Here is a 27,835-nt window from a genome sequence, read left to right as displayed (position 1 = left end):
ATAACTTGATTTTCAAAGATTTATTATAAAAACTGATTCTTTTTTCCACAAAATGTTTTTTTTTTCAAAATGCTATAAATCTATTGAATCACTGTATAAATGTGCATTCATCTTTGCCATGTTATATTCATTTAGTTGACCAGTGGTATACACTGATAAAAAAATTAAACATTAATGGCATTAACCAAAACACTTACTTTCATATAATATTAGTCATTGCTGCGGTTATCCTTGGGACATCGTCGCTTAACATTTTTGACAGCGATCAGCTGTGAAATGTTTTGGTCCTGCTCGATTTTCATTGACTTCGAGTAAAATAATGGAAAGTTTTTCATAAGATCCCCTGGGGGCCAATGTGATAGCACAAGAGAAGCTAAATGCTGTCGGGAGAAAAGCAACCGTCTCCTCTTGAGTGCCTCTTGCGTATATTATTAGATGTTGATGGTTTCTTTCCCGTCATAAAAAAACCATCACAGGTTTATCAATGCCATCAAAGTATTATATATATATATTTTTTGTTTGTTGATCATAAAGTACAAAGAAGATGAGGAAAACTAGCATTCTGTGTGTACTCAATGGGCCGCCATTGTTTGTTTACATTGCTTGGAATGGTGCGCTGTAATTTCTGGAGCGGATTTATTGCATTCTGTAGAGAAGGAAGACTGCATTTATAGCGTTTTGGGAAAAAAGGGAGAAAAGATGACAGGATAACACGGCGGATATTGGATTTTGCGTAAAATGAAGAATTTACTTTTAAAACTGACCTGATATAATACTGATTTTGGCAGTAACTATTATATATATATATATATATATATATATATATATATATATATATATATATATATATATATATATATATATATATATATATATATATATATATATATATATATATATATATATATATGAGGAGTTTGGTTCCAAAACGCGATAAACGCCATATATATATATAATTTGGTTACAAAATGTGTTAAACGGCATTTAAAAAAATTAGTTACTGCCAAAATCAGTATTATATCAGGTCAGTATTTAAAAGTAAACTCTTCATTTTACTCAAAATCCAATATCTGCCGTGTAATTCTGTCATCTTTTCTCCCTTTTTTCCCAAAACGCGATAAACGCCACTCCTCCTTCATAAATCTGCTTAACCAATCACAGCGCACCATTCCACGCACTGTAAACAATAATGGTGGCGCTTTGAATACACACAGAATTTAGGTTTTCCTCATCTTCTTTGTACTTTGTGATCAACAAACAAACAAAAACAAAATAATACTTTGATGGCATTGCTATGTGGTGGTTTTCTGTGGTGGGGAAGAAACGTAACACTCGGGCGAAGGAAAAATGCCGGCTGTTGCTTGTTCTCACACGACAGCATTAAGCTTCTGTCATGCTAACACATTGACCACAGGGGATATTATGAAAAACTTTCCATTATTTTACTTTAAGTCAACGAAAATCAAGCAGGACCAAAACATTTCACAGCTGTTTGCTGTCAAAAAAGTTCAGCAACGACGTTCCAAGGATGACAGCAGCAATGACAGTGTTCTTAATATGACAAAGTAAGTGTTTTGATTAATGACATTAATGTTTATCAGCGTTTACCACTGTTCAACTAAATGAATATAACATGGCAAAGATGAATGAACATTTATATGGGTGATTCTCACGAATGTCAAGCATGAAAATGTAAAAATTGCTTAAATTTACTTTTTTCCCCACCAGACATTGAAAAAGAAAGTCTGGAGTAAATGGGAACATTAATTTAAAAACTTTTACTTATCATTTAACACTTTTTGTAACATAATTTAAAAAATTAATCCTAAAAAATCTCATTACCGCAACAGTCAGAAAACATCAACACTGACATATTTTCAAAATGACATGACAAACCTGAAAGAACGTAATTTGGAGATTCTGCACATGCATTTAAAATCAAAGTATTATGCTTATATTAATTAAATTAACATTTAATAATCATCTGTTGCTGTAATGATAATAAAAATGTAGTGTAAGAATTCTGAAAAGACAATATTTCAAATTAACTTTAAAAAAAATGATCTTAACTTGTAGCCATCTTGAATTAACTGGTCCATGTGCTTGGTCACTCAAACTCAAACTTTATTCAAATTCTGTATGTGTGCTTAAACTGTTCTCAAAAAGTGTTGCGGAGGATGAGAACATCAGGCATGGACACATCATTTTCCTAATTTTTCTTCATTGTTATTATACATGAATATTCAGTAAATATTTTTTTCTGTCATCTAAAGTAGTCTAGCAAAACATCCATTTATTTTTTTCTTAATATTTTTGTGTTAATTTGATTAAATTACAACATAACGCATGTTCAAACACAGCCGGACACATTGCGGTAATGAGAATTTCAGCAGAAAATGAGATAAAATTTCCAATTATAAATTCTTATGTTGAAATCACACATTGTGCAAGGTAGAACACAGTATTGTGTTAATTCTGATGCTTTTTAATGTTACTATATTACACATTTTAAAGCTAAAATCATTAGTGCCGTGGTGTTTCAATGGTTTCGTGAGAATCACCCATATATTGATTTTATAGATTTATAGCATTTTGAAATAACAAACTTGTCATGGATTTATAAAATAATCAGTTTTTATAAGAAATCTTTAAAAAAATCAAATTATGGATTATAATTTTATTATAACCTAAAAATGCTGTGTGAAAGTTTAGTGGTTTTCATCTTGTCACTTTCTTGGTATAGAAAACAAATTTTTACCCAAATTAGTCAAAATGGTTTTATTGCGTTTTGGAACCAAACTCTTCATATATTCTTGGCTGATATACCATCAGTATCTTTCAAAATTTGTCGATACCAATACAAATCTCGATAGTTTTGCTTTTCCTCTAAAATTATTTACTTTCCTGTATTTTCCTGTCAAAATGTATACTGTCTCATCAAATAATGGCATAAAACGCCAAAAAAAATAACAGATAAAAGTAGACCTATAGTCATTATCTACTCCTTTTTTAATTAAATTAGCATGTTCGTGTCACTCCTTTCCACTTATTGTTTACTTGTACTTGCAAAATATTCAGCATGTGTTTTCTGAAAACCAAAACCTCCTCATGCTATGGACCATGCATACCTTTGGAGGACTAATTTATCATTCACTGCCGTATTTCTTTTCCCACCTGTGTTGCTTGCTGTCACCATTTTGATAATGATGAGTTACGTTTTGTGCTACTCGTCAGACGTAAAGGGTGTGGGGGGGTGTAATTGCCTACTGGTGCAATCTTTGGCACATTAATCTTATTTTTTCACAATATTTGATATTCATGATATTCTGTCATTGTATATTTTGCAGCACAATTATCTTGATAATATCGAATATGCGATACATCACACAGCTCTATTAGCGTAATGGACTCGTCTCTGTTTAACACATTTATGTTTAAATCCATTCCACAGCTTGTGTCCCCAAATCAATGCAGAAAATGCAAAAAAGTCTGCACAAATTCCATCTGGATCTGGCGATGGGACTATTGAATTGCTGATGTGATCGTGCCGGTATAGGTTGCTGGTCGATTAGAAAAACTGTGTGTTTTTTTTTCATTCTTCGATGACTTTTATGGCACACGCCAGGCATATATTACTTTGATGTCTGAAAGTAGTCAGGGAGCCCAGCGACTTTGCACAAAATATTCACCCTTAGGCTTGGCAGACAATAAAAATACTCATTCAAATAAATCTGTTAATGTGACCATCACCGCTTATTTCCCTTGGCTGGACGCTAACCCGAGCCGAGGAAATCTATCCCTGTACCAGAGCGCATGAATTCGCATTCGTCTGCAGTTCTTACAGCAAAGTGCTGATCCACAGCGGCTTTCTCTGCAGTCCTCTCTCATGTTTGTAAAACCAGATGCTTATTTAGTCTATTTTAAAAGGTGTGGTCAGTCTCGCTCAAACTCCGGAATTCCAGGAAGTTTATCCGTACGGGTGCCACGTTAACCACAATTCCAGTTGCGGCTGCTTTCGCTGACTACGGAGGTTAATTGCGCTCGGCCTCACGTGGCAGGAGCGTCACTGCCACCATTGTGTCCCGGCAAAGACAATAATTAGTGTTTTGAAAAGATCTCCCCTCTCCTTTTGTTTCTGAGCAGTGCCTCTCGGCAGCCGGCGCATGATATCTGTGTAATTGAGAACGGAGATGAGATTCAACGAGGAGACGTGTAAGACGTGCGAGAACAATGTCATTAGCATAACATCTCAACGTTTGGATCTGTATCTGCCGCCTGCCTAACCGGTGCGGTTTGGGCCCAAGTGCCGGGAGCTTCCAAGCGCAGTCTAAACACAGCTTCCAGCTGCTCAGCGAAAGACACATTGTTTAGGGGTCAGAGGTCACCGATGAGGTTTTCGGGATGTGGAGTGCTTACTCTTGTGGATGGAGACTGCAGTTGGAAGTGGGGTCGTGAAAGTCACAGGGGGGGTTATAATTACACAATTTCTGTGACCACCAACAGCTCTATTAAGAAGAATGATGGGGAAAATGGTGGTCAGAAAGGTCTTTAGGAAGTGTGAATGTGTTTGGTATCAAGCGCCATTATGTACTGTACACCGTCAGCTTTCATACAAACAACAGGCCGAGATAGGGAACTACTATTTAGTTCTGGTTCTTTCGTTCTCAGACGTGATTATTTTTTCAGCTTCTAACACGTTTTGCTTGCTTCAGCCAAATTGTTTATTTTTGTACCAAGTTTTAAGTTTATATCTTTTCTAGCTTGTGTTCCCAGAGGTATTGGCAGCTTCCCGCCTCAATGCTTTCTTATTTTGTCTGTAATGCCACATTCTTTCCCACAAGTGAACAAAATTACTGCCGAAAATTTTTGTTGACAAAGGTTATTTAGTTTATTTATCCATGATAACTAAAGTGGAATAGTACATGTCAACAAACATTTTGGGGCAGTAATTTTGTCAACCACATGCTGGTGGTTTTTGAACGTTTATCAGAAAAAGTAAAAAAAACCTGTCACATTAGTAAATCTGTTATTGTTTCTTGTATCTGTTGTCTAGGCAACTACGCATGTAACAGTTGCAGTTACAAAAGTAACTATTTATCAAGCTAATGTAGCAAACCTGACTGGAAATATAATATGTTTGTGTCTGTGTATGTGTTTGTGTATGTTTTGTGTAATTTTTATGCAACCTCTTTCAGCCAACATCAATGTTGTTTCACCGTACACAAATGTCGAATTTCTTTGCAATGGAATGAAAGCTTACCCAGGATAGCAAATTGGCCTTATCAGGTTGAATTCAGGCTGTTGTTGTGGACCACATACCGCCATGGACCCCACCCCTCAAATGGCCCTTAAGTTCCTAGCCTAAAGGATACCAAAACCATGCCTGAAGCAGCCCAAAACTTACCCACAACTTCTTTCATGTCCCTGGAATCCGCCTTAACTGGGCCAGAACACTGCCTGAATCCCCATGTGTAACCCAAAAAAGAGCCAAACTGCTAACACCTTTACACAACGTATCTAGAACCCCCCAAAAACCTACCGCAACTTATCCATAACCCCAAAACTAGGCCAATAGTATCCCAAAATACCCCAAACTGAGCCTGAATGCACCCATAAATAATATTTAATCATCGTAAAATAAATTAAAACCATGTTTTGAAAATATGGTGTTTTATTAACAAGAAGGTAAAAATGCCATTTACAGAAAAACTAAAACAATGGGATATAAGAAACAAATAACATAACAGAAAGAAAAGTCAAAATACAAGCAGAAAAAGTAAACTGCACAAATCAAAGAAACCAACCAAAAAATGTAAATGATAGTAGTGTATCAATCAAAAGCTCATCAGCTTATGAGTACAAAGAACTTTAATTAATTTTTTATTATTTTATTTTAGTTAATTTTTCCTGTAATGGTTGTTTGTTTAGTTTTATTTTATTTTATTTTATTTTTTATTTTATTTTATTTTATTTTATTTTATTTTATTTTATTTTATTTTATTTTATTTTATTTTATTTTATTTTATTTTATTTTATTTTATTTTATTTTATTTTATTTTATTTTATTTTAATTATTTTATTTCAGTTTTTCAGTGCTTAGTTTCCATTTTAGTTTACGAAAATTGCCCTTGGTACTCATAGGTCGCACATGTGTGTACATGAGTATGTAGTAGAGGGCTGCATTGGAGAGTGGGCAGTTTTACCTTTGCTGCAGTGGGCGGTCAGAAAATTTTGTGGGAGACCCGCACGGCTTGATGGGATTTGGCGTGTAATAGAAATGGAGTTAACACATGAAGTTGAAAAATAAATGAAGCCACATGTCTCACGTCCGGAAGATCTGATGAGCACTGAAAGTTGTGTGCACTGAGTGACAAATTAGGTTGTTAACAGTTAAACTGTTTGTTTGTTTACAATTACTTCAGCATTAGCATTACTACTTTTTTAAACGCAATCATGTTTAATGTTTATTCTGGATGCTAATATGAACGAATGTTTAGTCTGAGCATTTGTGTACATTTTTCACAAGCTCGGAGAAAATCTGTGGGAGTGCCCATACGGCAAAAAATGTCCAAAAATATATATGCTAAAATATATTTTGGAATATGTTTAGAATAATATATTTTTCATTGACATATTTTTTGTACATTTTAAAATACATTTTAAAAATAAATAAATGTTAAAGGTTTAAAAATATATTTAGCCCTCCATATTTTTCAATCCATGGAAACATATTCATGTCACAATGGAAGAAAAACTTCATTTGTGTTACGAACAGGTAAACAGTTTAAAAAGGTTGAAATTAAATATATCTTTAACTTTAACTAAAATATACTTATAAAACTAACTTATTTAGCATATATTTCAAATATATTTTGGCAAAAAATAAATGTTTGCCATATGGTATGAAAATTTTGAAATGTATTTGCTTGAAATATATTTTGAAATACATGTTGATATGTGAAGGTTACAACTAAATATATATATATTTTTTATGAGCATTACTTTATACAAAATGTATTTAGCATATATTTAAAGCATTTTTGGCCAGAGAAATGTATTTTTTTGGGTGGACACAAACATTGTGGGTGCGGGCAGGAGCAGAACACACAGGTAGTGGGAGTGGGTGGTCCTGGTCAGAAATTCAGCGGGTGCGGGTTAAGGAAGCAGTCCCGCGCAGGGCTTTAGTATGTAGTATGTAGGCTAGGAGAAGTATTGCAATTTCTCGTAGCAAGGCAGTGTGCGGGTACACGAGCGTACATGTTAAAACTATACTCTATGCTTAAGATAGAACGAAAATTTCCACAACTTAAATTCCAAAACTATTTTACTTAAAGCTCGATGTGAAAAATATATGACAAATGTACAGAAATTAAAATAAACATAATTAACATTTATTTATAACTGAAGCTCAGTATTCACATGCTTTGTTGATAAATATGTCTTTCAATTGTGAAATATCTATACATTTAATTTTACTATATTTACCTTGGTCTGTTGCAGTTTGGCATACATTCATTTAATTTAGTTCAAGTTTATTGGTATAGCGCTTTACAGAAGACACAATGTGAAATATACATAGAACACAGACAATTTTGTTTAATTTATAATCAATTCAGGATTCAGAGTTGATATCGTCCAAAGTCCTTGCATGGGCAGGCATCATCTTTTCACTGGTGTTAGGTCATCTGATGTCATTGTCAACATACATTTTTCAAAAATACTATTTATGTTGGCTGAACCCAGCAAGCAATTTTGGGTTTAAAAGACATCTAATAGCCATCCAAAGTCTAGACTAAAACAAGGCTAAATTTGGGCTTTCAGTGAAAATTGAATAGGCGAATAAACAAATTTGTAATCACTGTTGACTTTGCTTATACAATGAAATCACGTCATACATCTCACAAGTTACTTAGGCAAAAACGACATGTGAATTTAAGTTTATTTTGGCTAGAAGTGCGTTACACTTAGACTGTGTAATGTCGGCTATTGCTTGCTGGGAAGTGAGGCTTTCTTGCATTTCTTGGTGTCAGTCAAAGTAAAATATACTAAAATGAATGAGTATGGCATGATAAAATATTTAATGAATAAAAATATAACCTTGACCTGTAACCTAATAAAAAACAAAACAATCACTTTTCTCGATGCTTATCAAAATGCTTGTTCCTCTGATTCCAGTCTGTCGACCATAAAATATGGCAGACATACCCTTGAAAGAACAGAATCACATCCTTTCCTGTCCCCCATCCTGAAAGCTGTATGACTGATGTGAATAATGTGAGCTGTGTTCCTCACCCTCATAACAGATAAATAAACCAATGTCCAAGCCGAGCCCTGTCTGCTTTGGCACGCGGGCCGTCGTAAATGTAATGAAGGCGGATGGTAATTCTTCTCTCTGTCAAAACCACGCAGCCATTAGCATTTACATCCAGCCCTGCCATTCACCCACTCACCTCGCGGCTTTTCGCCAGCACGCGCGCGACGATAAGAATCACAATCAGCGGCCTTTCCGCACGCGTATATTACAATGCCAGCCTCCAGATACAACGCCAAGCTCCCGACTATTAACATGCGCGCTATCTCTCCGACGCAGGAGTTTCAGGTGTAGAGGAGGGGTCGAAAGAAAACCGACAGCTTGTTTCTTGCCGTTGGAGTGTCAGTATCTCTGAGGCCCAGTGAAACGCTCAACCAGATGGGGACCAGGCCGTCCTTTCCATTTGAAATTATAGCTTTCGGATGCCATTTGGTCGTGAAAATGCAGCGTGCGATTTCCTTTCGGGGAGTCGGAAAGGGCGTATCGGCCCATAATTAAACGCGCGTTTGTCATTTTCGCGATTGTGTGTTTGTTTATTGACTCGTTCTTTTGCAAGGCCGGCATTGTGAGAGGGGTTTTGGACAGCGCCATGTCATACGTCCAGGTGTCTGGCTATAATGGAGCCAGTGAAATAATAATGTGTGGATGGAATGGCTTTCCACCACCCCATCAACTAATTAGGATCTAATTATCCAGGCAAGTGTAAACAATCGCAGCAGATGGCAGAATGCGCAGAATTAACTCTAATGACCCGGGGCTCAGAGGAATTCTCATTTCGATGCCTTTGTTTGTTATTTTCCTCCATTCTTCTTTGCCCTACTTTCTAAATACAGAGATGCCTTTTGCCCCGGCTCTTTCTGGGATGTTTTCATGCTTGGAACGTCTTCAACGTACCTGATGTCATATATCTGTGTGCGTGCGTGAATGCGTGTGTGTAGGCAGATAATCGCATGCACTAAATCAACACATAAACTTAAAATCTTGCTCATTTAATACATCCCCTGTTACTGTGCCTTGTTTTTATTGTCTTAATTGTTACCGGTTATAAATATTGCATGCACTTGTGTAGTCTGTGTATAATGTTTACTTCTCATTAGTTCTTATTCTTAGTTTTTCCTTTAAAGTCTATTGAAGATTTAAAGGTAGTGTGTGTAAATTTTAAAGGCATCTTCAGCTAATTGCAACCAACAGCTCACCCCTCAATTTCAAAACGCATACGGTAGCTGCCACAGGACAAACACCTCATCGTCTGAGACAACATAGGGACGAAACGCACTCTGTGGAACAGTTTGGGCTAATGTAGAAACATGACAACGACTTCCATGTAAGGGGACCCGCCGTTTATGGTGATAAAAGCATCTCATTCTAAAGTAATAAAAACAATACAGTTCATTATGTAAGGTCTTTATACACCATTAAGTCCCTTCTAAAAGTTACACAATGCACCATTAATTTATGTATCATGTATTACATACAGAATAAATCATAACATGGTGATCAGGACGTGAAGCAGAGGTGGCTTGTATCACCCTTAGGGGATTTTTTACGATGATTATGCTATCTTGCTTATTACGCAATTATTGCCACATGATTAAATATTTTGATTTGATATGTTATTAGCTTGTTTGTAAGAAATGCAAACCTTTTGCGATGAAAAATCATTTTGTAAATACCACATGTACAATTATGTAAATGGTTGAAGTGCATAAATCGATGATGCTTGTTATGCTTCTCAATTAATTACGGGGAAATGCCACTACATCCAAAAGCCAGAGGGCGCTCTCGTGCAGAAACTCAATATGTTGCCGCAGAAGAAGAACTATACACACGCAGCTCCAGGAAATGGCTTAAGCATATATTTATATTGCTGTTTCTTAAACCTATAATAAAGAATATCTATAATAACGATTGTTGTTTGTTCAAATGCAATCGATAAGGACTTACTGATCAAAAGCCGTAATACATGAAATAGCTGTGCATAATATCGGCTGTGCGATTCAGAGTAGTTATCGGCCAGTAGGGCTGTCACGGTTATGAAATTTGGCTGACGGTTAATTGCCTAATAATTTGTAATAATTATGGCGATAAACTGCCTTTTTTAGATTGATTGTCTGTTTTATTACTTTGACATTTATTTCTCATTCATTTTTTTGTTTGTTCATGAAATAATTTTCACACATTGTTGTGATTTTAAGTTAAATATTTTGCAAGGTTTACCTGGCAGTAAATATGAATACCCATAACACACAGTCAAAAGCAATTATTTATTTTTCAAAAACTGAAAATTCTTCTTAAGAAATAAACACAATAAAGTGTCTGAAAAATAACTGAAAATAAAAATGCAATAAAAATAAACTAACTATACCAGAACAGGTCATATTAGTACTGGACCACATGTCTGTAGTGGCTGCAAAAAATCAATTCCTTACAAATCCTTAAGAATAGCATCTTTCCGTTCCCTAAATTTGGAATTGCTGTTTTGGAAATATGTGTTTTACTTGGCAGTTCATACCACTTATCAAAGTTTTGCAGCATTTCTTTAAATGCTGTTTTTTCCACTGTATTGAACGCCTTTGCAATGTATCGCGTTACACTGTCAGTTAACTCTTTCCCCGCCATTGACAAGATAACTCGTCAATTAAGAGAAAACGCTTCCCTGCCAATGACGAGAATTTCCAGATCATAAAATCATGAAAAATGCTTGCACTGGCTGGCAACTTTTGTTTAAAGAGTAACTAAACCCTAAACCAACTTTTTTTAGTTAATGTTCTGTAAGAATGATGCTTTATTAGTGCCGTTCATTGATTTTAGTAAGTTTTTTGACATTTGGATATAAAGTGTTTCAATACTGCAATATATGGTGTAAAAACGTCTGAGTGCTGCCCTCTTAAGGTTGAACGGTGGCTACTGCAGTTGAATTTTCCTATTGGATGTTGGGTCCAAAAAATGACTCGTGACGTAAGCAGGTTCAAGCTCACCACGCCCTTGTTACGATCTCACCACACACTTAGTTCGTCCCCTCTATCTCCGTTGGGATCTGCCCACTTTTCTTGCATTTTTCAAATATTGCCAGTGGGCGGAGTGAGGCTCTGACCAGGGGTTTAGTTACGCTTTAATAACGCTGACGGGGAAAGAGTTAAGGAGCGCCATCTGATACTGTCTCGTTTATACAGGCGCTGCAGCTCCCCCTTATGTTTTTTAAAGAGATGTACAATCATTGCGGTGATCTGAAATCATCGCCATGAGGTCTAAAACAACACGACCACGCCACTTTCCTCCTTCTTTCCAACGTGGCATTATGAAAAGTTGAAGTACTTTCAACTGGCTGAGAGACAGCGTCACTCTCTATTTAAGCATGCTTGCCGCTCGTCTACATTCAAATAACGTATTTGCACGCGCAAAAAACGCGAAATGTGAACCGCCCCTTAAACTGCACTCGTCAAGATGAATCGCAGTACCCGTACAAGGCTGTGCTATTAATATTTGAATAACATACAGTATATGACATTATATTAACAAATTATTAAACAAATAGTGTGTTTGTGATATTTGTCTGGTCTTATCTTAAAACTGAAAGCAAACGGGTTCTGATCACACTGCCTTGGCTTATTTCTGTGATAACAACCTGCTGCCTATACATTATCCCTTACGTTCTTTGGGACAATACCAATCTAATTTTGCTATCTCTTCCAGATGGTAGAAAGACAATAAGCAATACAAAAGATAATAAAAATATACAATTAAAAGCAAGCCAGGAAAAAATCTAAATACACAACGCACAATAGTGAAATTTACGACATGAATAAGAGAACCCATATGCAGTGGAAACAATTAAAGATTCCATATAATGAAGCAATAACAATAAAGCCATTGTAGTGTATAGTCATATATGGTTAAAATGACAATAACACTACTCTGACTCTCTGAGACTGAAGTGTATTTGTAGCTTTCTCTCTTGTTTGCGGTTTTGTTTTTTACCTACTTTCATTAAATTACTGAAGAAGTTCTCCATGAGCAGCAGGGCAAAGTTAGCACACGTCATTAAAACTAGCTTTTTCTGGTTTACATTCACACCATCTTGCGGGTCCATCAAAAGCATCTGACTACACTGGATAAAGAGAGTAGCTTACGGTGGGGGCATCTGATTATGATCCCTAGAGTCATCTACGAAGGGAAAAATAGATGTGGATGAAGTACGAGGGTGCACGGCATCTCATTAATTGATGGTTGGCTTCGCTGTGTAGTGCCAAGTGCTCTGGTGTCTAATTAATCTCTGGAATATCAGAGACACATCCCAAGGCACATGCATCCCCTGTGTCGAGATTGAAAACCAGAGAAGGAGAAAACGAGATGCAAGAAATAAGGAGGGAGGGCGAAGACCAAACAGAGGTGAGAAAAGAACTTAAAGAAGAAAATGCAACGAGACAGCGAGAGACAATAAGCGCAAATCCACAGACTTTGACAAAGTGAAAAAGGAAAAGGAAGTGACAAAAGATAAGAGAATATATAGGTATCGAAAGAAAAAAGTGGAAGTGGGAACACAATGTGTGGCGGCATATTGTGTCGACGCTGCCTTCAGGAGGCTGTGCTCGGATAATTCAATCTCCCGACCATTGACTGCCCCCCATCCTTCACTCCTAATTAAATCTCTATTTGATAGCTCAATGCCGCCTCTAATTGTGTTTGAGTTACGTCACTGGTTGCCCGCAGCCCCTTGGATCAAAATCGCAATGCCGTGCTACATTACACCTCAATTAATCGCATCAATTACACATCCATTAACCCGCGGCAACCTACTCATACTGCAGTCATAGACAGATGTGCCAAGAAAACCTGAGGAGCTAATGAAATTCAGAGCTATGAGAGACTGCAAATTACCCGATTGAATTGCAACACAAGTCAAACAAAGTAATTCTGACATTCTTTATTATTCTACGCCTCATTCAACAGAGCTGCAGTGCTTTTCAAAGTAAAACAACAACAATAAAAAAATGCTTTTCTTTCCTCTCTCTGAGAGCTTCCTGAAACGTCCATTGTCGTGTCTTGCAAATGTGACTGACCGGCCACAAATACACTTTGAGAGATACGTCGTAACACGTGGACTGATACGCAGAATGCAACGGTTGACGATACACTTCGGTTGCATCCGTGTTTGTCTTAATGTGGTGAAGTGCTTGTTTGGCCTGAAGGGTAATGGGGCTCTTCACCTTCCTGGCAGGGTGGAGGGCACTTTGCACGCTTTGAGAGTTGATGAAGTGTAAATCGGCAGGGTGCCGGTTGTCACGGTGACAACCGCCACTGACAGAGTGACGGATCAGGCTGACCTTCAGTGGCGACCAGAGCGGGATTGTGCCTGTGCCAGCCTTGTAAGCTTACCCGGACCAGTTGACAGAGCAAAATACACATTTGCATCAGGGGCAAAAGCCAGCATAAACCTCAGGGCAGTATATGAAGTGCTAGGATAACTTCTCTCTCTGTTGGCAGGATAAAGCACAAGTGCCTGTATCCCCAAGGGTACAACAGTGATATGAGAAAAAAGTATCTTTAAGAGCCAGAGGTTGTATAGGTCTGGTGTCCGCTCGTTCTAAGCTTCTCTGATGAGAAGGATCGGCAAACGTGCCAGAGGATTAAGTGGTGGAAGGGTCCGTGTTCCCCGTCGTGCCAGAATAAGGGGAGGAAATGCAGAACAACTGCTAAGTCCCAAGAGTGTGATTGCATGGTGCAGTGAAAACTCAGAGGCCAGTGCTTTATGGATCCTGGCTGGTGCCCGTGGCCTTTGTCTCGGAGCTATTAAAATTCTGTGTGTGTTGCAGCAGTCTGTGTGGAGCGTTGCCATTCGAGGTTGGCTGTCAGGTTAGCGCTTCTTTTTCGTTTCTAAGGTTGCCTGTGGTGGCAAGGAGGATGCGGACACAAAAAAATGATGGTCTTAGCTCGACCAAGCATAAAGAGAACATTAAACGCCCCCTGACTCTGGCCAGCTCAACTTACCTGCTGCAGGGCTCCTCCACCGCAGAGGAACCTCCCCTAGGTTCTCCATCTGGATTCAACACAATCCAGCACCCACCCACACAAACACACACACACACACACACACACACACAATGTTGAAAGATTGCAAAACATACTGACACGTCAGTGTGTCAGGTTCCTGTCTATTCCCACCCTTTTACCGAACACAAAGCCCCTTTCCTCTGCTTTTATCTTTTTCACTTTCTTCTACCTTTAAACTGCAGGGATTCTGATGAGAAATGGCACCTGCGTTATGGCTCATTAAGGCTGAGTTTAGCATCATCCTGACCCGAGGTTTCTTGCTCTCGGTGGGTGTGCTCTCCTGCGGACCTCGGCCGCCCACTCGGAGCAGGATTTTAGTGAGATCTGCTTAACCTCGCCTGAGCCCCAGCAGATCAAAGCCTGGCGCTCAGACACTGAAGGAGCCACAGGCACTGACTGACATTCTCATTACAATATGGAGATCGCTCTCATCACTAAGAGGCTTCCTGTTTGAGGACATTGTCAGACTTCAGCAAACTAGTCTGTGCTCTTCCTCCATTTCATGCTAACATAACCTTTCGTCTGACATAATAAGAACCCATGGGAGTGAGTTTCCATTGCTCAGCGTACTCTGCCACAAAGACCTTGTTCATTGAAACATTTTCTTTTTAGCTGTAGCAATGCAGCCGTTCCAAAACCTTAAGAATCTCCCAGACCACAACAGTTAACTGTGAAAACAAACAGCAAAACCTTTCTCCATGGAAGCTTAAAGGGATACTTCAGATAAATATTAATATAACCCCATGATTTACTCACCCTCAAGCAATCCAAGATACATATATTCATCATCTTTCAGACAAACACATTTGGGGTTATATTAGAAAATGTCCTTGCTTTTCCCAGCTTATAACGGTAGAAAACAGGGATTAGGAAACAACTTCTGACTTTAAACCCAAAAAAGGGCATGCATCTTTCACACGACTCCAAGGGGTTAATAAAGGTCTTTTGCAGGTAATGGTGCGATTTTGTAAAAAAAAATCCAGATTTCAAACTTTATAAACTTTAAAGAGATTGAAAATATTGTCAATAATGACTCACCCTCATGTCGTTCCAAACTCGTTAGACCTTCGTTAATCTTCAGAACACAGTTTAAGATGTTTTGTATTTAGTCCGAGAGCTTGTTGACCCTTCATTAAAAATCTATGTACGGTATACTGTCCATGTCCAGAAAGGTAATAAAACATCATTAAAGTGGTCCATGTGACATAAGTGGGTCAGTTAGAACAGTGGTTCTCAAACTGGGGTCTGGGACCCCCAGGGGGGCTGCGAGATTATGCCAGGGGGGCCCCAGTTTTATGACATTTTTATAAAATACATTAATTTATCATGAATTCTGTGAAATAAAACCTAAAAAAAATAAGGCAGCACTACTTTGTATAATTTAATGTTTTGTTTAATTAAAATGTGAAGTTTACGAACTGTTTTTGTCATACATTTTCTTTGGGGGGGCCACGAAAGAATGCACTGTACACAAAGGGGGCCGCACGCTGAAAAAGTTTAAGAACCACTGAGTTAGAATGTGTTGAAGCATCGAAAATACATTTTGGTCCAAAAATAACAAAAAATATGACTTTATTCATCATTGTCTTCTCTTCCGGTTGTGTTGTGAAGCGCATGTGCGAGACTAAAGTCACGTGACTGCAGTGACGCGGCAGACATATGACTCGGCCGACGTGTTATGTGGTTTTTTTTTGTCCGCCTGAGCTTCTTTTACAGTCTTATGGAGACGCATGCTGTAAGTAAAAAAAAATCACAAACATGTCTGAGGATAAAATGTCATCAATGCAGTCACGTGACTTTAGTCTCGGGCATGCACTTCACAACAAACGCGGAAGAGAAGACAATGCTGAATAAAGTCGTAATTTTGGAAGTTTGGAACGACATGTGGGTGAGTAATTAATGACATTATTTTCATTTTTGGGTGAACTATCCCTTTAAAAGCCAAAGTATATTCCCTTCTTATGCATACGTGAGGGTCCGCGTACAGTGTGCGTGAGGCAATTTTCGTCATCAGAAGAGTGTGCGCATACTGTACGCACACTGCCAGACTTTTTAAACCGGATGTACATTAAACGCATAGGCCACGCATACGCAGGAGAATGTAGTATGTAGCCCAGGAGATGCATTGCATTTTTTTTCGCAATGCACATGCATACGACTGTGTACGTACGTTCGCGTACATGTAAAAAACAGACTATACTCTATGCTTCCAGTAACGACGCCATCTTGGACACACACAGGTTGTAGCTTTGGTTGCCATAGGTACGTTACGGAGTGACACTCATGAAACGCCAAGATTACGCCGTTACCGGAAGCTAGTTATTGTAGTCTATAAAATTTTAAATATGTATATTTTATTTACAAAATTGCATCAATTACCAGCTAAAGACCTTTATTAACCCCTTAGATTCGTGTGGATTACCTCTGTGAAGGATGGATTTTTGAGCTTTAAAGTCAGAAGTTGTTCCTTGATCCCTGTTTTTTACCATTATAAAGTGTGAAAGAGCAAGGGCATTTACTAAAATAATTCCATATATGTTCGTCTAAAAGATAATGGACATGTGTATCTCGGGTTGCTTGAGGGTGAGTAAATCATGGGGTAATTTTGATATTTGGCTGAAATATCGCTTTAAGATCTCTGTCTTAGTTTTGCCTCACGCAGTTAGACACTTTATTGCTTCGTCTTTTTGCAGTATGTCATGGTTTATCTTTTAATATTTTAGATGTTTCCCATAAAATTGCATAGGGGAAATAGAAATAGACATAGCAATAGATGCAAACTGTAGTTGGGATGGGTATAGATTTGATTATCTATAACATTATTTTTACCATTAAGAGAGTATACAGATCATATCTTGGTCTTGAAAGAGTTTAAATAGGTAAGTTTGAGTTCATATTGAAATTAGGCTGATGCAAATCTTTGAAATTACTGGGGTCTCTTTAACACAGGAAGAAAATTGCACATTCCTCTCTAGGAGAAATGATTAAGACGAAGTCAATTTTCTTTTCAGAAAAAATGGTCAAAATATTACTCCAGCTGTTACTGGAGTGGCACCTAAAGAGATCATATTAATGCCTCAGAGGTACATATTGGTAGCTCAAAGAAACATATTGATACCAATAGTGTACATACCTTTTTAAAGGGTACTGCCCCAACTGAGGTACATATTTTAACCATTTATTTTCTAAAACTGTGGTTGAGGCAGTCGAGAGGAGACTTGTACTAAATGAGTCACAAACCATCCAGCCAAACAACCCGCATATACATTGCAGAATATACACAACCATCCATCATATCGTGGATGATTCTGCTTTTAGCCAATGGACGTGCAGGCTGATTTGGCATCTGAGGTCTCTAATGGTGGTATGTTTATTGTGCACCGTCGCTAAGTGGATGTGCCCCTGTGCTGAATGGCACTGCATTTACTGGAGGATATAATAACTATGGTTGTACGGCTGGCAAATCTGTGCACTCCAGACAGTTGGAGAGCACTGGCCGTCTACTGTACATTTGCTCGTGGAGATGTTACCCAAATGGCAATGATTTGGAAGATTGTACCAAGCTTAATTAGTCTGATAATAGTCCAATTCCTGTGGAGTCGGTAGATTCTTGATCCAGGGAGTGTATGTGTCTCAAGATATTTTGTGTGGCATATTATGTAGCCCAGTGGAGAGGCTCTATAAAATGACTTCATCTGAGGCCAAGAAAAGTGCAATATTTGGCTCGAGAGACAACAGCTTCTGGCACCCCTGAAGCTAAGCTCCAGGGCTCACTGCATTATTGCTTCAATTAATACAAGCTTTAATTGGCCTTTCACAAACACAGTGACAATCAGATCTATGTCACCTATAGAATACGCCTCGCCGGGATCGATACGTGCCATCATTTGCTCCTCGTGAGGAAAATGAAAGCACTTTGTCTCCCGGCTGAAGGCGCACCCATGCAGGGCTTTGTGTTTGCCCGAGAGTCTGTATAATCCGGCTGTTTTAGAAACACAGAGGATGAATGGATTCGCCGGCACGCCATAGCTCATTCTGTCAGGGTTGCGGGCGGAGCGACTGCATCTTCAAACTTATCTTCCAAACCTTCCCTCACTTACCTCATCAGGCCGCTGAAAGTCACTCCTTCTATCAGCACTGCAGATGCTTCTTGTTTTAGCCTGGCGACGTTAACAACAGACAAATTGTTTCTCAAATCGTCTTTTATATTTTAGAAGGCCAAATCTGATTTGTCAAATTGTGTCCGGCTATTTATCCCTAACGTCCTCTTTCGTCTTCGTCTCAGCCTCTCTTTCTCTCGGCAATGATGTGATTTAGTCCGGCAATGTGTTGTTGGATCAAAAAACAAGCAGTAATAGCTCTATCTTGAACATTATGTCTATGGCAGGTGTGAACGGCGTGTCGTGTCAAATCTGATTCAATCCCATTATGATCAATATAGCTGTGACTGTCTACACAATCGCGCCCTTTTTCGTTGATAGGTGTACCAATTTTATTTTTGGCACGGAAAGACTCAGATCTCTGAAGTAAAATTATTTTATCTACAAATCATATTTGCAAATTTAAATTACTTAAAATAGCGTGCGATTTTCTGTTCTGTAGCCTTCTGATTTAAAATCAGTTGTTGTTATTTTTGCTATTCACAAATAGCACATTTTTGGAGCTGAGATATTCTCTCATTTTTCAGGTCTTGCAATATAACATAATTTTATGAGGTGGTAATGTCATATAAATCTGTGCATCCGTCTCATTTGTACATTATAGTGCAATTTGCTTTCGCCCCAGTGATGTTAGAGCGTCATTATTGCTTTTTCTCATAGTCATACATTTCTGTATGATTCTCAGTAGTTACGAACACCTCAGGCTTCCAGTAAGAGCATTCACTAGCAAGGGCTTCAATAAGGAGGCAATAGACGAAGTGTGCAATGGAGATATGTGCCTAAAAACCAAACGGCTCCCTTTCTATCCAATATAGAGACAGAAAGAGCGTCTTGTTTGCGTTTGCCTTGATTTCATTGAGGCTCTTAAGTGTAGCGTGAATATGTGCGAAATACAGGTAAACACTTGATTGGATGATTACCCTGATGGTGGTATAATCTTCTTTGCAGTGGGTCAGCAAGTTGTGAAACTGAGAAATGGATGGAGTAATTACAGCAAAGTAAACAACTCACCCATTTAGACATCACCTCTTGCAGTCACATATGAATCAAAATTACCTTAAAGTGACTCGAGACACGATTTGACCTGTGAATGAGCCAGAGAGAATTCGGTTCAGTTCAATTAAATTCGCCCCCTGTGATGATGTTACACCTGCTGTGAAAGTGTTAGACATGCTGCGTTAACCAAAGATATGTTCACTAATGGTCCAAAAATTTAAACGCGACTGTTGTTAAAGTCAAAATAAAAAAATTTATTTTTAAAGGAATATAGTAGGCTGCGTCCGAAACTGAAATCAGCTGACTTGTTGCCTAGCTTCCTCATCAAGCCATAGATATATACAATAGACTGTAAAAAAGATAGACGACGCCTGTTCGCTCTCTTCCATTGGTATAAAAGTGAAGCCGCCAGTGTCCCGATATGGCGCTGACATCTTGTGTCTTGAGTCTGCGCAGTAGCGATTTCGGGACCAGTCCTGCGCAGTAGTGAGCAGGAAGTAAAGCCGAGAAATCAATACCCCGCCCTCGCTCTCGCAGAATGCGTATATCACACGATATCACAGCTGTTAATCATGACGTGACACCACCGTTTTTATATCATTAAATAACTAACTAAACACAAACTTATTTTAAAAACAAACTTTTGAATTTTCATCAGTGTGATAAAAACTACAGTAAATGACAGAAACCAGCTTCGGAAAAAAGATAATTGAAGTGTAATACAATTTTTTAGTTGGCCTCAAGTCCCATTGAATAACATGGGAAGGCGGGCTTTATGACCTATACTGGGACCAGTCACTGGGGGGTGATCGAAATGTTTTGGCTTCACTTTTCAGGGCTTGTGCATCACCTTTGATATATACACTAGATTTCGCCTTGGCTACGGCAGTTCATTGGACCGAATACTTCAAACAGAGGCGCCATCTTGAAACAGGGGAACCCCGCATCAGCGTCATTTTAGGCAATGGTGTAACGGAAATAAAATCACCATAAATCGTCATGAATGCGATTTTCTTGGTTTTCTTTCGGTTCGTTTCAACAGTCAGACATGTATTTAGCATTTAGTCCAGAAAAAATAAAGTTTTGTTATTTTGAAAATCTACTTTTTCTAAATATAATGCATAGCGCTAGTAGGCCTAACATCAATAAGCAGCACAAAAGTCTGGCATCGTCCATGAATTCGAAGTACAGGCGGAGATAGCAGCATTACCTAGCTACTTCCTATGACAAGACCCATGTTCCAAGATGGCCACGGTTTTGACGCATGCATAGAACCCCAAGGCGACATCTAGTGTACATATCGTTGTCATCAGGCAAGGACTTCGGCGGCATGAAGGCAGCTCCGGGAAACGCATTCGGACAGCCTTCATAGGCAGCTTTATGGATTTCTGTTTGAAATATAAACAGAGAGCATCTTTGTGATAACTCCCATATTTGAAAACTGCAATACTAATTTCTCGCTAGAGTATTTTCTCGCTATGTGTAAAAAGTAAAAATATAAATTTATTTACAGTAAAATTGTGCTCCTGTCGCTTTTTTGTCCACCATTTTATTTTTCTGAACTTGACCTAGCTCGACCTATCATATTCCCCGCGCACACACACGCATAGAATTGTGGGACAAGACGATGAAGGTATCTTTTATTATGTGGTGTGTAATGTGGTTGCAGAATGTTGTTGAAGCCAGTGTCAAAGATGAATTTCTGTCCAGTGAATCTGAACAGACAATAAAGTAAATCAAATCTCAGGAGTCAGGAAGTAAACCAAACACTGGATTCGGACGTGCCTTGATGCTTTCCTGCCTTGGAATGCTGGCTCCGAAGGCAGCATTGTAGAGATTTCGGACACTGCAGTGGCGTTTTTTTATAAATTAATTATCTGTGTGCTTCATTACTTTTTCTTAATCTTTAATCAAAAATGTTAACCACCTCCCCTCATCAAAACTGAAACTCTTTACTTTCTGTCATGAGGAATGGTGTGGGGGCGGGCTATCAACCCAACTTTCAACGATCCAATCAGTTCTAGATGAAATCAAGTCTCACCCTACATTTTTTTTTTTTTTCAGAACACAATATGAAAAAAAAAAGATGATCACGACTTCTGTTTTATGTTGGTCAATGCAAATGGGACTCAGTTGGATATGACTTAATAAAAATACGTTCAAATACTGTAAACATAAAAATATGATATTGATTGCTAGTTCCATATATGCACTGGCAGAAAAAATGGTCAAAAAACAGTACCCTTCTTAAAGGGCCTAAATACAGATATGTATACTGTACATTTGTTACTAATCAGTGGAGGCTGGTGACTTCTCTTCCGAGGGGCGCAATTTCAAAATATGTGTTCGGAGTGTTATGTGTGTTGCTCGTGTTTTCAAAATATGTGTTTGTTGCGTCATGTGAACCATGTGCATCACGTGTTTTGTCAAAATAAGTGATTGCTGCACAAAACTGTTTATGATAAAAGATCATAAAATTTACAAAATACACGCAAGACACTCCCTTAACAGTGAACTCTGATTGCGCATGAGATTATGCGAGTATCTGGCAAACGCGGGGGTCTCTTTTATCATAAACCCTTTAAACGCGTCTGCAGCAGGCACTTATTTTGACAAGACACGTGATGCACATAGGTTAACTTGACGCGCCAAACACATATTTTGAAATGACAAACCACACACATGACGCTACATACATGTTGTGACGAACTTCGCATTGTGCGCCCTCGAAAAAAGAAGTCAACGGCCGCCACTTTTACCAATATGTTCCTTTGAGGTACTAATATACTCTTTAGGTGCTTTTCCATTGAATAGTACCCCACGGTTTGGTTTGGGTGGAATCAGCTAACTTTTGGGAGCTTTTCCATTGGGTGCAGTATGTAGTACTTGATACTTTTTTTCGTACCACCTCGGTTCCAAGCGATCCGAGCTGATACCAAATGTGACGCGAAAACACTGTAGATCACTGATTGGTCTGAGAGAATCTTCTATAGGTGACTACCAACGTCATCGCTATAATGTAAAAGATTAGCTTTACCTTCATGCTAGCTTGTGCTGTCTCGAGCAAACATGTTGTCATCTGTGCTCTGCTATAAGTTCCCAAACTCCCTTTTAGCGATGAAAAACATCCACAGGTTGAGAACCCGGAACACCATAACAGTTTTTTCCAAACTTGCAGCACATTCGCAAATGCATGTGCACATTATATGTGTATATGCAACTTAAATGAAGCTCAGCGGAGCGTGCCGACTGACGCCACCGGTGTTCGTACAGAAACTATCATGTGATACAGAGGTAGTGATAAACTTTGTGGTGGTCAATTTTGATTTTGTGGCGGACTGAGAAATAAATGAATGTATGGGGATGTTTAGCATTCCGACAACACTCTCACTTGTATGATGTCACAGCAGTAGGCAGCGCAAATATAACGACACGCCTATAATCCCTCCCACTGCGAAGTGTTACTAAACGCGATGGAAAAGCTAATCAAGTCAAAGTGAGGTGAGCTGACCCGATCTGACCCAAACCGTGGGGTACTATGCAATGGAAAAGCGCCATTTGTTACTAGTATGTACCTCTGAGCTACTAAGACAAACTCTTTAGCTGCAAATGTGTACTTTTTGAATGGGTAGTGCTCCAGTGACAGCTAGGGCCCATTTTTTGACAATTTTTTCTTACAGTGTGGTCTAATAAACCAAAACGTTAGGCTAGCATTAGACAATTTGTTTAGTAAATGAAATTTGCTTTGGTAGTACTACACTTTACTGTTTTTCCTTGGATTAATCTTCTTGCATTGTAATTGTAAGTCTCTTTGGGTAAAAGCGTCTGCTAAATGAGTAAATGTGAATTCAGTGTAACTCCTGGCCTTAAGACAATCATTAAACCTTACCCTAACACTGGATTGGTCAACAGCAATGTTGTTCCAGGATTGACAAGGATGTTGATCCAGTAACATGTACTACTTTAGTTATTTATGTTAAGCCTCTCTCGCTCTCTCTCTCTCTCTCCCTCAGATGATGTTCCACCCTATTTCAAAATGGAGCCGGTGGCAACCCAGATCCACCTGGAAGGGAACCGGGTGGTTCTCACCTGTATGGGTGAGGGCAGCTGGCCCCTGGAGTTCAAATGGCTTTACAACGGTACCGAACTGACACGTTTCACATTGGAGTACAGGTGAGAATTCCCATCCGCTGATGCGTGTCCTTCAGACGGCTTGATCACAAGCAAACATTAACAACAGTTTCGATTAAAACACATTTGCCGCTATTATTTATGTCTCGTTTCTTTTAAGCGAGATGAAGGATCGTAATCCTCTTGAGATGTGGAGCCTCATTCCCAGCGCAGCCATGAAATCACGTTCATATTGCCTCTGAGCCCACATTAAATGAGCACGAGCTGTATTTCCTGAGCAATTCATGTCGCCCGTGTTTTGTTTTATGTGTTTTACATAAATGTTGTATCCCCGGTGAAGGCAGAGCGGAATTATCCATTGAAAAAAGAGCACGCTGCCGAGATACTTGTAAATTATTTTCAATCGCTGCGAGTGCTATGTAATATTTATATTTAAAAAGGCAAAGTGATTTTTTTCTCTTGGCTTATGGCAAGCAGGGTGGGCTTTGCTTCATGCCCCCGCACTGCATACCTGCTGACCACAGGACTTCAGAAAGAGTCTTTTATAAAGTATCTGCCTGTGCATTTATAGGCAATCTAATGGCTAAATGGATCCAAAACACAGACAGTCTAAACTACCTGCAGTGTTTACTGTAAGTAAGGGTCAGGTTAGACATTTTCTGGTTTCTTGCCAGTGATTCTTGTTTTCCACGGCTTTTCTGCTTGCCTGTAAAGACAATAGCTGCAGTTCTGACGTAGTCCGCAGCGCATCTCCAAAAATCCCTGGTGACTGAACTTCCCAGCAGTCTCTCAAATGTGTGTGTTTGTGCATTACTTTTTTAGTGAGGGAGGACTAGCGCTCTGCTTTGTATTCTTCACATCAAAGAATAAGCTTGAATCCACTTCAGTAGGTCATACTAAACCTTTGACTGGTAATGCACGACCTAAGGAGCTTGTGGTGTAAAAAGGAGGCAGTTGTGACTGGTAAAATAAAAGCGATGCTGCCCACATGCTCCGCTCTCTCTTTATCACTCCATTTAACTAATAGGTCTCGCCACAGGGTTGAGTAAGGTGGTGTGTAGGTGTATAAAACATGCATGCTTAATGTTTTTTACAATGATTCTGTTACGTTAACAATATTTTTCCGATTGCATATATGGCTTGATCACAGGCATGTAGGAAACACACATACATACATACACAATTCATATACAGGGATGGATTGTATGCCTGCATGGCCCTGCATGCAGTTGCATAACCGCTTATTGTCAGTAAAGGATAAGTTTACCCAAAACCGAAAATTAATTTACGCATGACACCCCAAATGTATATGATCTCTTTTATTCAGCTGAACTCATACTAATAATTTTATATTAAAATGGTGTCATGGTATCTTGTTTTATGGGGGCTTAAGATAAGGTTGTATAAGTTAATGCATTAATAAACATGAACAATGAACAATGTAGTTTTTCAGCTATCATTGTTGTTAATGTTAGTTAATGTCAAATACATTTATTCATATTAGTTCAAGGTGCATTAACTAATGTTAACAGTTTCAACGCTTGATTTTATCAGTGAATTAGTAAATGCCGAAATTAACTGAAACAAAGGTTAATAAATGCTGTGGAAGTAATGTTCATTGTTCGTTCATGCTAGCTAATGCATTGACTAATTGATAACAAATACAACCTTACCAACATTTTTTGCACCTACATTTTTCAACTTGAATATACAAGTCATTTTAAGTTAGATTGTTTTATCTTGACTAGTGATGAGTTGCTGTAACTCATAAAATAAAGTTTAATAACTTAAGCTAATGCTGCTTTATTTTATAAGCTACAGCAACTCATCACTAGCCATGATAAAAAAATTAAAGTTGAAATGACTTTTAAATCCAAGTTGATTATACTTAAAAATGTAAAAAAAAGTGTAAACACATTTTTTCAGTATAGCGAAGTTCCAAAAAGCACAAACATCCAGCTTAAAGTAATCCTGATGACTCCATTGAGTTAATAAATGTCTTCTGAAGTGGAATGATACATTTATGAGAGAAATATTTTATATTTAAGAAATATTTAAAAATATTCATATTTTTAGCTTATTTAGCAAACAATAAATTTTTTAACTGTGGCAACATATACACTGTAAAAAAATTCCGTAGAAATTTGCAGCTGGGTTGTCAGTAACTTACCGTAGATTTAAATTTATGTTATTACTGGCAACATTTTGTTCAAAGTTAAATGAACATTAAACATTAAAAGTCTTTGTCTGTACAGAATAAAACTAGAAAAACTGTCACGACCGGGAACATGAGATCAGGAAGTAGGACGCATGTGCAGAGTTCGAGATGAATAAATAACATTTAATAATAACCAAGAAACAAAACACTAAAATCAAACAACAGGCAGGTAAATAAACACAGGAACACTAAAACGTAGAACACAGGAACAGACAGGGAATCAGCGACAATCATCCGACAAGTGCACATACAACTGGCAGGGGTATATATACAAACAGACTAACAATACACAGGTGTGATGAGGCAGGTAATTAATTAACAAGAGTCCAGGTGACGACAATCGGTACAGACACAAAACATGACACGGATTCCACCGTGACATTACCCTCCCCTTAATGAGTGGCTACCAGACACTCGAAACAAAACAACCTGGAAGTCTGGTAGGGTGGATCCAGGGGAGGGATGGAGGGCTTGGAGGCCATGACGGAGCCGGCGGAAACCAGGGCGAAACCGGCAGGGCAGGAAGCCGGGGCATGGCCGGGAGAACCGGAGTGGCCCTCCCAGGTACCGACTCTGAAGACTCCACCCTCCTGGGAACCGACGGGGATCTGGTCTTCCTGGGAGTCGACTCCCACCATCCCGGGGAAAGGGGCTCCTCCACGGTGGCGACCACCCCGGGGAAAAATCGAGTGTGGCGTCCGTTCTCGAGCCCCAAATCGAGCATAGTGGTGGACCTCCCAGGAACCGCCCCAGACGACTCGACCAGCAGGGGAATCACCGGAACCGATATGATCCCCAGAACCCGGCTCATGTTTCACAACAACCACCCCGGGGAATGAATCGGGCGTGGTGAGGGCTAACTCGAGCCCGGTCTGGAGTTCTGGGTGTTCCCTCCTTGAACCCGCTGCGTCCTTCACTGGCCGGATGATTCTGTCACGACCGGGAAAATGAGATCAGGAAGTAGGACGCATGTGCAGAGTTCGAGATGAATAAATAACATTTAATAATAACCAAGAAACAAAACACTAAAATCAAACAACAGGCATGGAAATAAACACAGGAACACTAAAACGTAGAACACAGGAACAGACAGGGAATCAGCGACAATCATCCGGCAAGTACACATACAACAGGCAGGGGTATATATACAAACAGACTAACAATACACAGGTGTGATGAGGCAGGTAATTAATTAACAAGAGTCCAGGTGACGACAATCGGAACAGACACAAAACATGACACGGATTCCACCGTGACAAAAACAGCATCAAGCAAAGCATTCTGGGAAACAAAATCTGAAGCAAAAAACAGAAAAAGTTTGATGATGATTTCTGGTTCCCAGAATGCTTTGCATGAGGCTGTTATTGTCTAGTTTTATTCTGTAAAGATAAAGACTTGTTAATATTTAAAATTTATTTAACTTTGAACAAACTCTTGCCAGTAAATAACATAAATTTAAATCTACGGTAATTTACCGGCAACCCAGCTGCAATAACATTGTAATTTCTACTGATTTTTTTACAGTGTAGATTAGTGCTGTAAATTCAAATATGGCAGTACTTAGATAACATCGAATCTCATTGATTCTTGCAAGTGTCGTGACTAGTTATCATATTCCTGTTCGAAAAAAATTATACAAAACTTAACACTTCGCTGGGGTGGTACCCTAAAGTTCCGTTTTGTACCTTTTGTACAGGAATACTTAACATAATACAATTGTTGTACCTTTTCGGGTACATTACACTACCTTAAAGAGATATTCCACAAAAAAATCCAGATAATTTACTCACCCCCATGTCATCCAAAATGTTTGTCTTTCTTTGTTCAGTCAAGAAGAAATTAAGTTTTTTGTGGAAAACATTCCAGGATTTTTCTCTATTTAACTCATTCCCTGCCAGCATTTTTTATGATTTTCACAAAAGTTTCATAAAATGTCTTCCATGAAAATATTTTTCTATAAATATATAA

At 38.6% G+C, this 27,835-nt stretch overlaps 1 protein-coding gene across 6 annotated transcripts in view; it reads left to right on the top strand.

Moving 5' to 3' along the window:
* sdk2a (sidekick cell adhesion molecule 2a) overlaps positions 1–27,835 on the top strand; it is a 252,076-nt gene that overhangs the window by 112,262 nt on the left and 111,979 nt on the right. For all 6 annotated transcript variants that reach the window (XM_073856927.1, XM_073856926.1, XM_073856925.1 and 3 more), the window contains exon 2: positions 23,532–23,691. In XM_073856927.1, coding sequence (XP_073713028.1) covers positions 23,532–23,691 — 160 coding nt within the window. The remainder of the gene's footprint in view (positions 1–23,531; positions 23,692–27,835) is intronic.

The sequence above is a fragment of the Misgurnus anguillicaudatus genome, chromosome 19, assembly GCF_027580225.2.
Source record: "Misgurnus anguillicaudatus chromosome 19, ASM2758022v2, whole genome shotgun sequence".
NCBI classification, from domain to species: domain Eukaryota; kingdom Metazoa; phylum Chordata; class Actinopteri; order Cypriniformes; family Cobitidae; genus Misgurnus; species Misgurnus anguillicaudatus.
This window is presented reverse-complemented; position numbering and strand designations above follow the sequence as displayed.